Raw genomic sequence first — 15,631 nt, 5'->3', positions numbered from 1 at the left:
GAGCATGCCCACCAGATTGGATCCAAAGGGTCAATAGACAGGTGAAAACCTAGTATGAGGATCTGTCTGGGGCTTACACATGAGCTAGGCACTTGGGTGCCTAGATTAAGGAATCTGTGCACATGCTCACTAGTAGAAGCTTAGGCGCCTAGGGAAATGTAATGGTGGAAATGTAGCCTCCTACAGAGAGGCTGCAGCTAAGCAGCGGTTGGAGGATCTCGGTTGTGCCTAAATGGTGGACTTGAGTTCCAGATTCCTTGTGTGAATCTAGCTCTTGGGGTTATGGACTCTTGTACAGCCTTGCACTAACTCATTGTTTTTGAGAAACAACAGTAAACCAAAAAAGTAATATCCCAACACCACTCATCAGCAATTAAGTCAGCAGCCAACAAAAATACATATGCAAAAATATTGACACTAAATACTTTTATATTTGAAACAAAAGAATGCACAGTTTGAACAAACATAACATGATATTAAGAGCAGAATAGTCTTACCTCAATTAAAAAGATTACTACACACAAAATTAGCACAAAAGTCAAGCTTTTGTGGGTGGTAATGTATCTGTAATATGTATTCCAGGTAGTAACAACACTCATGCTTGCTGCATCATCAATAAAACATTCCTGCCAAGATAATTGATAAGAACATGATTAGAATGACCACCTCTAGGCATAAGAACTATTGATATGTGACTACAATCCCTCCTGCACTGATTCATTTTAAGTGACAGAATTGCAGGATTCAGTTTGGCCAGAGAGGAGGAATGATGACTGTAGGGAGGAGTGACATTTTTTAGGTGAAACCTTTTGCTGAAAAATGAATATTCAGGTTGACCAAAACATTTCACAAATTCATACAGAATTTGCTGAATTGTTTCAGTTGAAAAAGAAAAAGAAAAAATAAAGAAAAGTCTAAACTTTTCATTTTGACTTTCCCATTTGAAATCCATTTAGAATTTTACATCCATATTGATTTTTTTAAAGGTAAAAAAAAATCAAAAGAAACAAAACATTTTGTTTGACCTGAAACAATTTAATTTTTTTTTTTTAGTTTGGTCACCAAACCAAAAATCAGTTATTCATACAGCGCAAGATAATTGTTGTTACCTCTTGCATAAAGACACCACTTAAAAATCACTTGAGCTGTTGACACAGCCTGATAATAACAATCTTCAGATCAATACACTATTGCTAAAAACATAGCTCAATTATGTCTTAATTTCTTCAAACATTACCTACACATGAGCTTTCAAAGAAACTCTGAGGAATCTCTGTTCTGCTAAGATCACTCAGGCAAAAGAAAAGGTGAGAAATGCTAATTTTTAAATAATAACGAGCTTTAAGCATTTCTTCATTGTATACAGCACATAGCATGATAGGGTTCTGGTCCATGAGTAGGGCTCCTAGGCACTACGGTAACAATAATAATAATAATAATTAATAATAATAAAAGTACAAAATTTTCATTCAGAAAGTGACCTAGAAAACTTCAGTTGTACTCCAAAGAGCAACTTTGCCAAACTTGGAAATGAAATTCATTCATTAAAAAGTGAAATAGAGTTTTAAGTGCAAATCTCATCTGTGTTTTAACTACAAAGTTATTACCAGAAACTCCATTATACTATAACTAATCCAGCATAATCTTCTCTCCAGTGACTGCATCACCATGTAAAATTAATTCAGTGCTTTTTTTTATAAATCAAATACTATAAACTTGTAGCCTAATCAGCTGCAATATTGAATATCTACATTCAGTGTGTGTAACTATTCCAATTGGTTTAATTTATTCCATGAATTAATATTTCAAATGTCTACTCTTGATTCTTAGATTAAAAATCACACAAACTTTAGTTTCAAACTTGATTTCAAATTTCATTTCCACATAATTAATCTAAAAAGGCAGTAACTGTAAGGGAATAGATGGATTTCAAAAATTGTACATGACTTGTTATAAAGTAGACAGGAGCTGTGCTTGAGGGTCTGATGCAGTGATATTGCAACAAAAGAGTCCTCCTAGAATCATTTTTTCAGATTATGTATAAATTCTTTAACTAAATTTCAAACTGGTATTTGAGATAGAAAAATAAAGGACACTCTACAGAGCAGTACCACATAATGCATTACAAGGAAGGTGGAAAACACAGAAGGACTGTAGTGCTCAGTGCTATCAGCAAAGTATTTCATCTAAGAAGAAGGGCAATACAAATCAGCACCTACCTTCAAATCTTCTTCATTAATCTCATCACTTATTTCCAAGACACCGTCTTTAGACAAATGCCTAGCATAGATGTCTCTCTTGAGAGACAGGTTAGATGGGGGGACCATTGACATATTACGTACAGATATGCTTCCCTTTTTGTAAAAGCTCTGTCCCTGGTTAATTGAGGTGCGGGTCATCAAGTTCAGCACAGACTGCCTCCTCTGTCCTTGGAACATGGGCCCTGTGGTTAGTAAATTGCTCCGAGGCAGAATGACGTCCCCCTGTTCAGAATCGGGCACCAGAGACAGCCTTCTTTCTGGTGGCTCACTATAACCTTCTATCCCATTGGCCTGTCCTGGGGCTTTCTGTATTAATGAAAACTTTCTGCTAATATTAAGTGGATTAATAATGATGGAGTTCTTTCTTTTTTCATTGAAATCGGTAGTTTGTTTAAAAGACTGTTTCTTGGATTCATTTCGGGAACCCACTCCATCTCCATCAATGGAAAACCGTCGGAGAGCTTCATTCAGAATTGAGTTTCTTCTCTCTGGACTGAACTGATCAAAAGAATCAAATCCCATCAGCTTTGAGCTGAAGTCAGGGCGCTGATCCTGAAGTTCAGAAAATGTTCCATAGAAATAGCTGGTTCCTTCATGTAAAATTAATATTTTGTCTGCTGTCCTTAAATGTTCAAGTTTTGAAGTCACCAGGATTCTAGTTTTATTTGCCATCAACTTGCAAACACAGCTACAAAAAAAACAAAAACAAAAACAAAAGAATTATAAGCATTTTAAAACCAGGGCAATCATTCAATATTTTCTCTCCATGCTTTCATATTACTTTCATCACTTCCATTCTTACTCCATTTGCTTCTTTATGGCAGAGAAATGGGTGGAACACACAATTAGTGTTGTCTGTGGTGCCAAGGGGGGTGAGCAGAAGAATGGACACTGGCCTCTAGTTAGGCTCAATGTAATGGTGGCGCAGCTGAGCTGCTTGTAAGTTCCCCACTCTCAGCCATTCAAAACTTTCATACACCACACAGATGTGACTGGGAAACTTCATGGAGAGCAGGGAATTATTGTATAATAGACCTATGGGGGGGTCCCCTAGGTACATATGTGCTTGCCCAGTCTGCTGTCAATCTCTCCTGTCCAGTTGGTCAGTGGGTCCTTTTGGGTGACCAGCCTGTTTGGGTTTACACAAAAAAGGACAAAATACTATTTTCTATGAACACCAAGACCCAAGAAACAGTTGATAATTATTTAAACTATTTTAAACTATTTAAGATAATATGCTACAAGCACTTGTCATGCATGCACACACTCACTATAATATTGTATGTGTAATTTGAGAGAGAGAGAGAGAATATATATAACTGTATCTGGGGATGAATAAGCAATAGGAGTTACAATATGTCCAATTACTGTATGGGCAGCTTTAATGAGTATAAGATGCCTGCTATCCAAAAGGTAATGTATTGTCACATGGCTTTGGATACAGCATCCAAAATCATTCCTAAAAATTATGTATCATTTTGACCACTTCTATATTTTGGGCATATTAATACAAATTCTGTGCCAAATAGAGGAGGGAGTGTTTTCTTTCTTGGATTTGTGCTTTGCATTGTGCTGCTTGACAGAACTCCCAGAAACAAACCTCAGAAAACATACAGTACCTTTCAAATATTTCTTTTTCTGTTAAAATATCTAAATAGCCAAAAGGAGAATCCAGGAGATACAAATCAGCATCTTTGTATACTGCTCTAAACAAAGGAAATAGAAATGAAATTAGCTTTCACTACTATCTACCTGTTCAATTTAAGTTACGTTTAAAATGCATGCTTTTAAAATTGAATCTCATAACAGCTGTAACTAATAGACATAAGAATCTAGACTGCTTATTTATAGGGAATCAGTGTTCAGAATTAAATAGGTTTATAATTCACCTTTTAATAAAGCCTTTCCTTGTAGAAGGGCATTTTGCATAGTAAGGTAATTTTTCATGGAATTCTATGTAATCAAAAGAAACTGCACAACCACCTTTACTGTGTCTTTTACTTTGGGGCTTTTAAAGACCTTCTTAAGGCCTGCTCTTGCAAGTTGTGTATGTGTAATATGCTTGCTCAGTTTAACAGGGATTCTGGACCTGTTCCAAAGTCTACTGATCTCAAGTTCTTTCTCTGTCGAAGACTTACAGAATTATGGGACCATAGGGCTCAGTCTTGTAAAGTGCTTTATAGTAAATGGACTGCAGGGTCCTATATGAGAATCTTAGGTCCCAATCCTGCAAACAGCTACCTAACATCAGTGGTACTACTCACATGTTTGATGTTCAGCAAGTGCCTAAGTATTTGCAGGGTCCGAATCTTAGACTGTAATGATCTTGAGCTGGACACTGGGGCCCAACCCTGCCCCCACTGAAGTGAACAAGAGTTTTGCCATTGATGTCAATGGGAGCAGGAGCAGGCCCTTTGTCTTACTGTGTGATTGTAAAACATGACACTATAAATGAGCAATACAAAGAAATAATCAAGAAAACCCTGAAAATTGGATTTAACTTCCATTTAAAGTACTTAAAAATCTTTTAACCTTTGTTTCTAAACAGTTATCTTGAACAAACATAATATGAAAAACATATAGCCACTAAAAACATTAATAGTATACTCTGCCAATAGTATAGGTAATTTTACTGGAAGACCTTCTATTATGATTGAATTCACTTATTGTACATTTTGATGTAGTGACTGCACAGTAATCATACTGTTCTTGACATTTTCAACAGTTGGCGAGTTTATAACTTACTTCCTACATTAATGGCTGTTTTCAGAGTAACAGCCGTGTTAGTCTGTATTCGCAAAAAGAAAAGGAGGACTTGTGGCACCTTAGAGACTAACCAATTTATTAGAGCATAAGCTTTCGTGAGCTACAGCTCACTTCTTCAGATGCATATCGTGGAAACTGCAGCAGGCTTTATATATACACAGAGAATATGAAACAATACCTATTCCCACCCCACTGTCCTGCTATTACCAGCAGGACAGTGGGGTGGGAATAGGTATTGTTTCATATTCTCTGTGTATATATAAAGCCTGCTGCAGTTTCCACGATATGCATCTGAAGAAGTGAGCTGTAGCTCACGAAAGCTTATGCTCTAATAAATTGGTTAGTCTCTAAGGTGCCACAAGTCCTCCTTTTCTTTTTATTAATGGCTGTGTTCAGCTCAGTGCTATATATTGGATGTTGCCTATACTGTCTTTGTGACTTTTTATTTTAAAAATATAATTATACAGCTGAAGACTAATGCCTATTGGCAAGCTGATCACACAACAGTAGATTGATAAAATCAATCATATGACATTCCAGGAATTGACCTGAGTTCCTTTGGAAGTTTATAAACATGGCTGTACACAGAGTTTGGAAAGGTATTTAATCAGTCTGATAGTTTTTATGGAAATCTGAATGGTTTATACTTTAGTTCAGCATTCCCCAAACTTTAGAAAGATGAGACATGCCCCCTTCAGGAAAATGGAATTAACCACTCCCTCTGCCTACTTGCAACTCTGCCAAGTGTTCTAAAGGCCTCCACATCTTAATATATGCATCTTTAACCTCACCCGCACTAGAGCATGCCCAATGTTTGAGAAATTCTGGTCTATGTCTTCATAATATGATCCTACTTCTGCCTTGTGTGGTTTGAGTATTGGTATACTTTAAATTTCAACACTGTTACCTAATGGTTAACGAATCACCATTGGCATCTGAATTAGCACCCACTGAAATGAATGGGGCAGTTCACATGTCAGAGCTATTGTTTCAGGCTCTGCAAACCCAGGCAGACATCACCATGTTTGGTTACACTGCTTCAGAGTTTGAAGGTGTTTTTCTTCACAACTACACCAGCTAGAGGCTTCTTTTAAGGAAAGCTCAGATTTTGGAGAAAAATTGAAAATTCAGTCTGCTTCCCCTTCCTCTGTATGCAGTGTTGTTGTAGCCATGTTGGTTCCAGGATATTAGAGAGACAAGGTAGGTGAGATAATTAGTTGGTCCAATAAAAGATATTATCTCACCCAACTTGTACCCCCATCCCCTGGTTATTCCTTTGCAGGTTCCTCCAAGGATGCAGTGCCTAGTTTGTGTGGTTTAATTCTTTTATACCAAATATGATATTTCTTTGAGCTTAATCCTTAACTGTTATTTAATAGATGCCAGTCTTAAATAAGGGGGGAAATAAGCAAACCATACGTATCTTTAAAAAAAAAATTCTTCCTCAACAATCTTATGGGGAGGGTTGTCTCTTGATTGAATGAACGTTTAATAAAATGTTTAAAAAGCCCTGTGTAGGGGAGATGCATAGTTTCACTGCCTTAGGGCCAGCATGAGAGACACTGAAGTCCTAGAAAGCACAGCCACTGTGCAACACCTTATGAAGGATCACTCTGCGGGCTTGTGTGGAGAGGAGGTAAGGTCTTTGCTTTGTCTCCTTTGAAGTGGTTTGCGTCGCAGAGCCAGTTCCAGGGATCAGGCCTCAATTTCCCTGTTTGGAAAATGGAGACAATATCTGACAACCCTCTGAGGGCATTATGATTCTCAATTATTTAATGTGTAAAGCTCTTTGAGACCCTCTAGTGACAGTTGCTGAAAAATTTTGTATTTCTATTTGCACATGACAAGCATTTCTCTGGTGCTCAGACAATCAACATTTCATGCTGTGAACTTTAACCTGACAGTTTCAGTTAACTATGGAAACTTTCATCTTTTGCTGAATCTCTGGGTATTTCTGAACTAAATTAATGAACATATAGATGTATCTTAAATACCTGTATTTTCATAGGACAAAAATCTGATCTCTGATGTTAAAATGCAGCTCCCACTGGAGTTATGCACATATATCTATATGGCAGAATTAGGTCCACATGTCATTAAATGTTCATACTATGTTTTCCAAATGTGACGTGTCAGCCATTCAGATGATAAAATATTCACCTCGCTAGTGAGATTCTTGCCCGTTGACCTCCACTCAGGATGATTCCACCTTCCCCCAATACTGTGCAGTCTTTCTCAGGAAACTTTGAAATCTCCTATTAAAAGATTTTAAAAATTAGATGTGTATTTTCCATATTCAAATGTCACAAATTGCAAATTAACCAAAAGCAAATGCACATAGTTTTTAGATGGAGATAACTGTAAGATCACACAAATTTGTTTGCTTATTTCATTGTTTCCTTATTCAGAAATGAATCATTAAAGTGTAAACATTTATTTACCTCAGAGCTCACCAAAAGGTTATCGAGTCTTATGAGCAAATATTAGTCTTAAACATTAGTTCCCTACAAGTAAAGAATGACCCTTTTACATAATCTAATTCTAAACCTCTAACCACTAATGTACATTTCCTACCTGGGAGAAGAGTGACAAAAAGACAGTTACCTTTTCCATATCTGGTGTTCTTCGAGATGTGTTGCTCATGTCTATTCCAAAATAGGTGTGCGTGCTCGCCACGTGCACTGGTGCCGGAAGCTTTTCCCCTAGCAGTGCCCTTAGGGCGGAGCGCCCCAGCAACCCCTGAAGTGGTGCCTCCATGGAGCGGTATAAGGAGAGCTGCACGCTCCCCACACCACCAGTTCCTTCTTGCCAGACAACTCCGACGGAGGGTGGGATGTTGAATAGACATGAGCAACATATCTCGAAGAACACCAGTTACGGAAAAGGTAATTGCCTTTTCTTCTTTGAGTGATTGCTCATGTGTATTCCACAATAGGTGATTCCAAGCTATATCTGTTGGAGGTGGGTAGGAGTTCACAAGTTCTCAGGATGGAGAACAGTCCTGCCGAACCAGGCTTCATCCCTGGTTTGGGAGATGATCGCATAGTGCGAGGTGAACATGTGAAGCGAAGACCACGTGGTGGCCCTACAAATGTCCTGGATGGGGACGTGGGCCAAGAAGGCAGCTGACGAGGCCTATGCCCGAATCGAGTGCGCCTTCACAATCGGTGACGGGGAGATACCTGCCAGCTCATAACAGGTGTGGATGCATGAAGTGATCCAGTTGGAAAGCCACTGAGTGGAGATCGACCGACCCCCCATGCGCTTAGCCGAGGCGATGAACAGTTGCGAGGACTTTCTGAACAGGTTGGTCCATTCGAGGTAGAAAGCCAGAGCCTGTCACACATCGAGCATGTGGAGATGGTACTCCTCACTGGATGCGTGGGGCATGGGGCAGAGGATGGGCAGAAAAATGTCCTGACCCATGTGAAAGGCAGAGACCACCATTGGGAGGAATGCAGGGTGTGGGCGGAGCTGGACCTTGTCCCTTATTAAACCCCGCATATGGGGGCTTGGAGGTCAGGGCCCTGAGCTCCGAGACCCGCCTAGCCGACATGATCACGACCAGGAAGGCCACCTTCCATGAGAGGTGGGACCAGGCGCATGTGGCTAGCGGCTCAAACAGGGGCCCCGTGAGATGGGTCAACACCAGGTTCAGGTTCCACTGCGGGACTGGGGGCCTGGCATACAGGAACAGATGGTCCAACCCCTTGAGGAACCAGCCAGTCCTAGCATGGGAGAATACGGTGTGCCCCTGCACCGGCGGATGGAAGGCCTATGTGGCTGCCAGGTGCACCCTGACTGACGAGGGCACCAGGCCCTGGGCTTTAAGGTGGAGAAGGTAGTCCAGGATAAGATGGATTGGGGCAGCCACCGGGGAGACACCCCGCTCAGCCACCCATTTGGAGAACCGGCACCACTTTGCCAAGTAGACATGGTGCATGGAGGGCCGCCTGCTTTCTAGGATGATGTGCTGGACCCCTTTTGTTCTCTCCTCCCTAACTAACCATTAAGCAGCCACGCGGTGAGGTAGAGAGCCGCTAGGTTGGGATGGAGGAGGTGGCCCTGGTCCTGGGAGAGCAGGTCCAGGCGGAATGCCAGGCCCGTGAGGTCCCGTACCAATGTTGCCTGGGCCTTGCTGGGACAATCAGGAGGACCCGGGCCTTGTCCACCTTTACCTTTTCCAGGACCTTGCTGATCAGTGGGAATGGCGGGAAGGCATAGAGAAAACTGGCCTGACCAGGAGAGGAGGAAGGCATTGAAGATAGTGCCCCATCCCAGTCACCCCCTGGAGCAGAACTGGGGACAGCGCCAGTTCTGCCAAGTAGCAAACAGGTCAACCTGGGGAGTTCCCCACACTTGGAAAAGTCAGTGAGCCACTTCCGGGTGGAAAGACCACTCGTGCTGAGAGAAGTCCCTGCTCAAGCGATCCGCCCGTGCGTTCCAGGCACCCGGTAGATGGAAGGTCTTTAGGCAGATGCCATGGACTATACAGAAATCTCACAGCCTGAGGGCTTCGCAGCAGATGACTGGGCCCCACCTTGCCTGTTGATATAGAACATTGAGGCCATGTTGTCCGTGAGGACCCTCCAGGTGTGAGCAGAAGGTGTACCGCCCTGAGCTCCTTGACGTTATGTGTGGGGTCCGATCCTGAGATGACCACAGACCGTGGGTCCAAACATTCCCCACATGAGCCCCCAACCCAGGTCCGATGCTTCGGACACCAGCTCCAGCGACAGGGCCCTGTCCCTGAACGGGACCCCTTGGAGCATGTTGCTTGGGGTGGACCACCACCGTAGGGAAGTGATCACCAAGTCGGGCACGATGAGGACCTTGTCCATCCTGTCCCTGGCCTGGGAAAACTCCGAGGCCAGCCAGAGCTGGAGGGGCCTCATTCGAAGTCTGGTGTGGCAGACCATGTACGTGCACGCCCACATGTGACTCAAGAGCTGGAGGCACGCTCTGGCTGTTGTCACTGGGAACTTTGTGACTGTGTCAATGAGCCCCTTCAGGGTCTTGAACTGTCCGGTGGGAGGGAAGCTGTGGCCAATGAGGCATCCAGGAGTGCCCCAATAAATTCCATGAATTTGTAACCCTTCTGCCAGGCCAAGTTGATAGCAGCAAGGGCCGGGTTCAGTATAAAGGGGTTCCCTCTCATCAAAGCAAATGCAAAACTGGCTCGAGCCCCCACCCAGTGACCTGGGAAAATCTTACACACCCCCTGGGCACCTCAAAGAGGCAATACTTCCCCTCTCGCAAGCACAGAGTCTCGGTGTAGCAGAGAATCTTTAATAACATGAGGTAAACGACCTCAGCACTAAATTGGGGAAACACCACAACTAGTGTTTATTAACCAAACCATGAGCAAAAACCCACCCCAGCAAATTGGGCCACATCCTTTCCCTCGGGTTCTTGAGTCCCAGAACCCAAACGTCTCTTGAGTCCAGCAATCCAAAAATCACCCAAAGTCCAAAAAGTCCAGCCCCAGAGTTCAAAAGTTCATCTGCAGAGTGTTACTCCCCAGTCTGGCTAAAAATGTGCCTGTGTGTGGGGGGGAAAGAGGTAAGGGGCACCTTACATGACCTGAAGCTGACTGCCCCACAGGGCTCCGCTCTGCACAGCTCAGCTCGCCATCTCACGAACACACCGCCATCTCTGCTCCGCCAGCCTATCCACGAACAGCACCACTGCACTCTAGATCTTCCGGCTCCCCACTACTTGACACAGTGCTCAGTGATTTCAGCTCAGAGTAGTGAGAGCCTTAGTACTGGTGCACCATGAGGCCAAAGTGAATTCAGCACAGTACCTGTAGAAAGACTCTTAATAGACCCAAAATTAGCTCTGACATTCCACAGTGAAGAGAGACAGAGGTGCAATTGGTGTTTCAAGCCCTCACAAAGGGGCCCACACCACCAGGTACTAATACCTGTCTCAAGCCTCTCTCAATTCACAGAGTTTTGGAACCCATGTCCCTTGCCTAGCGAGTGCTACTTAGTTGATGGTGAGTCCCTCCATCATAACAAAAGGCCAAGTACAGTTCCAAGCACAGTTCCCACAATCAGGGTAATAACAATTTATTCTTCCTGCCCCAATAACAGAGACACTGGGGATCCCACAACAGCCAAAGTGACCATTTGGGCAGCTATGGCCTCATTCTAGGCGGGGTGGGTGTGCCTATGCAAATGATATCAGTCCCTGAAGTTCTTTTCCACAACTTGCCACACCTCACCACCTGACTCTGCTTACACATTGAACTGGGACTAATGCGTGATCCCTCACCTGAGACCTGGAACTGCCCTTGACCAGCCAATCGTCCAGATAAGGAAAAATCTGGACACCCCCCCCCGGCGCCTGAGGTAGGCCGCTACCACCAACATACATTTTGTAAATATCCTGGGGGCAGTGGACAGGCCAAATGGGAGGACCGTAAATTGGTAGTGATTCTTCCCCACCATGAAATGGAGGAGGCTTCTGTGCCCCTCGAATATGTGAATGTGGAAATACGCGTCCTGCAGAACGAAGGCAGCATGTACCAGTCCCCGGGATCCAGGGAGGGGATGATGGAGGTCAGGGAGACCATACGGAACTTGAGCTTTACCAAGTACTGGTTCAGATCTCGCAGGTCCAGGATGGGCCTGAGTCCCCCTTTGGCCTTTGGGATAAGGAAATAGTGGGAGTAGAACCCCTTGCCTTTGAACTGAAGCTTTATTGAGGGTGGATCCCTGAGGAGGACTAGCAGGGCGCCCCCGAGCGTCCCGTCAAAATCACCTTTTCCCCGCCTGTTTGCCCTCAGAGGATCCAGGTTGCGGGGCCAGCCTCAACTGCCTCTGAGGGCACCTTTTATAGTCCCATATCTTCTTATAGGTGGCCTCATATTTTGGGTGGAGGCCTGAGCGGGAGTCTGCTGTGGCTTAAAACTTAGATTTAGCTGGAGCCGGGACATAGAGACCCAGAGTCTGGAGGGTCGTGCGAGAGTTCTTTATACCATGCAGCTTTGTATCTGTTTGTTCTGCAAACAGAGCTTTGCCGTCAAACGGGAGATCCTGCATGGTGGCCTGCGCCTCACCGGACAGCCCGGACAGCAGGAGCCACGACACCCTTCTCATGGACGCTGCGGAGGCCATGGACTGTACAGCCGTGTCCGCCGCATCCGAAGCCACTTGCAGGGTTGCCCTGGCAGTCACTGTAACCTCCTCCACCAGCGCCTTGAACTCCTTCCTATCATGCTCCTGGAGGGAGTCCTCGAACTTAGGCAGGGAGCCCCACAGATTGAACTCATACCGGCCCAGGAAAGCCTGCTGGTTTGTCACTCGTAACTGGGAGCTCAAGGACGAATAAACTTTTCTTCCAAAAGAGTCCAGCCTCCATGAATCTTTATTTTCTGAGGTACGGGCTGGATGGCCCTGCCATTCCCTGTGGTTGACCGACTTAACCACCAGGGAGTTGGGCGCCAGGTGGGTTTATAAGTACGCATGTCCCTTGTTGGGTACAAAGTATTTGCATTCCACTCTCTTGGAGGTGGGGGCCGAGGCCGGGCATTTGAAATTTTTTCCACCCCTTCATGGAGAAGCAAGGCTACCCTTTCCAGTGCCAACGGGGACAGTACATTAAACAGGGAGTGCAAGGGCTCCTCCATCTCCTCTGCCTGGAGGTGGAGGCTTGATTCCACCCTTTTTAAGAGTCTCTGGTGGGCCCTAAAGTCCTCCTGCAGGACTGAGGGGAGCAGGGCTGTAATCACCTCATCCAGGGAGGGCGAGAAGGCCAGTGCGGTACTTTGGGTGTCCACCGGCACCGGAGGGCCCACCACTTGGTCAGTCTCCGGGCATGGTGCTGGGGATGTACGTCCCACCAACTCCTTCCTTGGAGGTCTGGAGAGGGAGGCCAATGGTGCCTCTGAGGCTCCGGCTACTGAGTGAGCCCCCACCAGGGCTGCGTTGGGGGCCACAGAGCCCACTGGTACCACTGGGCCAGCCATGGGGCCCAGAGCCACTACACTTGCTGCAGCACCGGCGGGCCCGGTTGCTCAGCCCGGCTGGCCTGGCCCATGGAGGGATGACTACGAGCGGAGGCCGGGCTGACAAACAATCTGCTGCTGTCCCGGGAGGAGCGGCAGTGCCGGGAGCGATGAGCGACGTCCCTCCATGGGCCAACCACGGGACCGCAATCTCAATGTGGAGGACTGGTACCATCGGTAGCAGCTGCTCTGCGATCAGCTCCAATGGGTGGACCCGCAATGGCGAGATGCTGGGGATCGACGCCCGGGGCTGCGGAGGCGATGCCTTGGCGGGGTCTTGGAGTGGGATTCCGAGCGGGAACAGCATCGACATCCAGGCTGTGACCGGCTACGGTAACCCCTCTGACTCGAGGACCTCTGGCGACGTCTGCCTCAGTCCCATAGGTACTCACTCCTTGAAGTGGAGCGGTGCCAAGAGTCTCAGTCGGATGGCACCCAACCAGACAGTCTGGTGGGAGTCGAGGATGATCCACATGGACTTTGCCCTGAACGGTCACTGGCAGAGAACGACATTGTGAATGTTCTCTGGTCCGAGACCAGTACCGAGCTGGGGGTGACTGCGGAGATCTCAGCGGTGGCTTGCCCCTGGAGCGCAGGACTGACATTGGCGGCACTCCTGGTACTGGCATGGACATGATGTCCCGGGCCGCCTGCAGGGCCTCTTGCGTGGAGGGCATCCGGACAGCAGGGGAGGCCTGGTCTGAAGTGCCTGGGCTACTCCGCTCTATATGAGTCGGAGGCCTAGAGGCCAGAGGGGATCGAGGACTGTCCGACATGGGTCTAGCCTCTGCCCTGGGTTTACCTCTGTGCCGCTGTGAAGAAGGCAACATTTTTGCCTTCTTGTGCCCTGTAGATGGGAAGCGGTGCCAACTGGTCGAAGGCTCTGGAAGGTCGCCGCGCACTGACACCGCGGTGCCCGGTGCCGGCTCAGAGTGGCACGCTGGAGTTGGGGTCAGTGCCGGCTCCATCAGAATGGTCCGGAGCCTAATGTCTCTTTCCCTCTTGGTCCGAGGTTTGAATGATTTGCAAATCTTGCAACGATTGCTAATATGGGTTTCTCCCAAACAGCATAAACGGTCTGCATGTGGGTCACTCCTTGGAATAGATCACCTACAAGAGTCGCATGACTTAAAACCCAGGGCGCGGGGCATGTCCCGGCCCAGGTGCTGTAACTAATTGAACTAACTGAGCAGCTAACTAACTACAGGTACTAACACTGAACGAACAAGCAGTTCTGGGGATGAGCTACAGCAAAGCTGGAGCAGAGTGGTTCTGATGCACCTTCACTGGCGGCAAGAAGGAACTGAGGATGGGGGGCGCTCAGTACCTACGGGTACTGCTAGGGGGAAACACACCTAGAGCACGCACACCTATTGTGGAATACACATGAGCAATCACTCGAAGAAGAACGTGTGTTTGCAGTCATAGTTAGAGAAGACCATGAACCAAACTTTGGATCTGAACATCTCAAAATTTGGGGAAGTCCATAGCCACAGTGGTTCCAATACCCTAGATCCCCAAAGCCCTTGTCTTTGGGGAGGTTTGCAATGAGTTTGGGATCCAAACTTTACAGCTTGGGCTCTCTCTTATTTAAGTGAATTGATGAATAGTCAGTGGTAAAAACACAAACTCAACAAATATAAAACAAGGGCTTAATTCCCTACCATGATTGGCAGGGGTGAGGGAAGGACTAGGGATCTATTTGTGTCTCCCTGATCCTACGCAGTCTGGCTCTCGAGTTGAGAAGCTTAACACTGGGGAGAACCCTGCACCCATCAGTAGATGACGCCACCTCCACTAGCTTTACACCACTGGAAAGTTCTCCTCTGCAAGGGGAATTCTCCACTGGCCACATATTGCCAGAATCTTGAGCGGAGCACATGGGAGAATCTGGACCCAGGAGACTTTGCTTTTTCTTTAGTACAAGACTGAAACCTTTGTGCGGCATTTTCTTTCCATTTTATGCCATTATTATTTCTGAAACATGAAAGCTGATGCGTATTGCATTCTGAATGAGTGGGACTAGAGTGGCGGTTGTGGTTGTTGTTGCTGTTTTAAAGTTTTTCTTCATTCAGAAACTTTACTTGACCTTTTCCTTATAAGGACAATGAGGGGGAGAAGGTGAAAGATTAAGTCTCACTGTGGTACCAGCCTGAATATTTATTATATTGGCTGATTAAATCAACCAGCATGTGACTTCTTACTTCAGCAATGGGATCAGCTAGGGAAAATCAATCTCCAGTTCATACACTTGCAACCCAAAAACTATCCCTTGTTAATAGAGACTGGGTCACTCCCCAAAATTCAGACCTGGATTTTAAAACCCCAGATTTCAGAGCTGTTTAGATCCAGTATTCTGGCTTGAGCCCACCTCTAGATATTAATTTTGTGCCAGGAGTCTCAGCTCTCCCTTTACAATGTGCCTTTGATCACCTTACCTGTGACTGCGACCATTCATCATTCTCCTCTGAACAATTTCTAACATTCCAAACCGCTGAGACATCTCCAACAGGCATGAAAATAAATAAATAAAATAACATGCCAGGAAAGTATTTCCTTCCTCCTCCCTTTCAAATTAACACTGGCCTCA

At 45.7% G+C, this 15,631-nt stretch overlaps 1 protein-coding gene across 1 annotated transcript in view; it reads right to left on the bottom strand.

The window, feature by feature from the left end:
* Positions 1–15,631, bottom strand: part of CFTR (CF transmembrane conductance regulator) — a 144,553-nt gene that overhangs the window by 65,275 nt on the left and 63,647 nt on the right. The window contains exons 12-15 of the mRNA XM_073328163.2: positions 7,188–7,282; positions 3,881–3,967; positions 2,220–2,949; positions 498–626 (exon numbers count right to left, since the gene is read on the bottom strand). Of these exons, the coding sequence (XP_073184264.1) occupies positions 498–626; positions 2,220–2,949; positions 3,881–3,967; positions 7,188–7,282 (1,041 nt within the window). The remainder of the gene's footprint in view (positions 1–497; positions 627–2,219; positions 2,950–3,880; positions 3,968–7,187; positions 7,283–15,631) is intronic.

This window comes from Lepidochelys kempii, chromosome 1 (assembly GCF_965140285.1).
Source record: "Lepidochelys kempii isolate rLepKem1 chromosome 1, rLepKem1.hap1, whole genome shotgun sequence".
Classification (NCBI taxonomy): Eukaryota; Metazoa; Chordata; order Testudines; family Cheloniidae; genus Lepidochelys; species Lepidochelys kempii.
The sequence above is the reverse complement of the archived record's forward strand: the minus strand, read 5'-3'. Positions and strand labels throughout refer to the sequence as shown.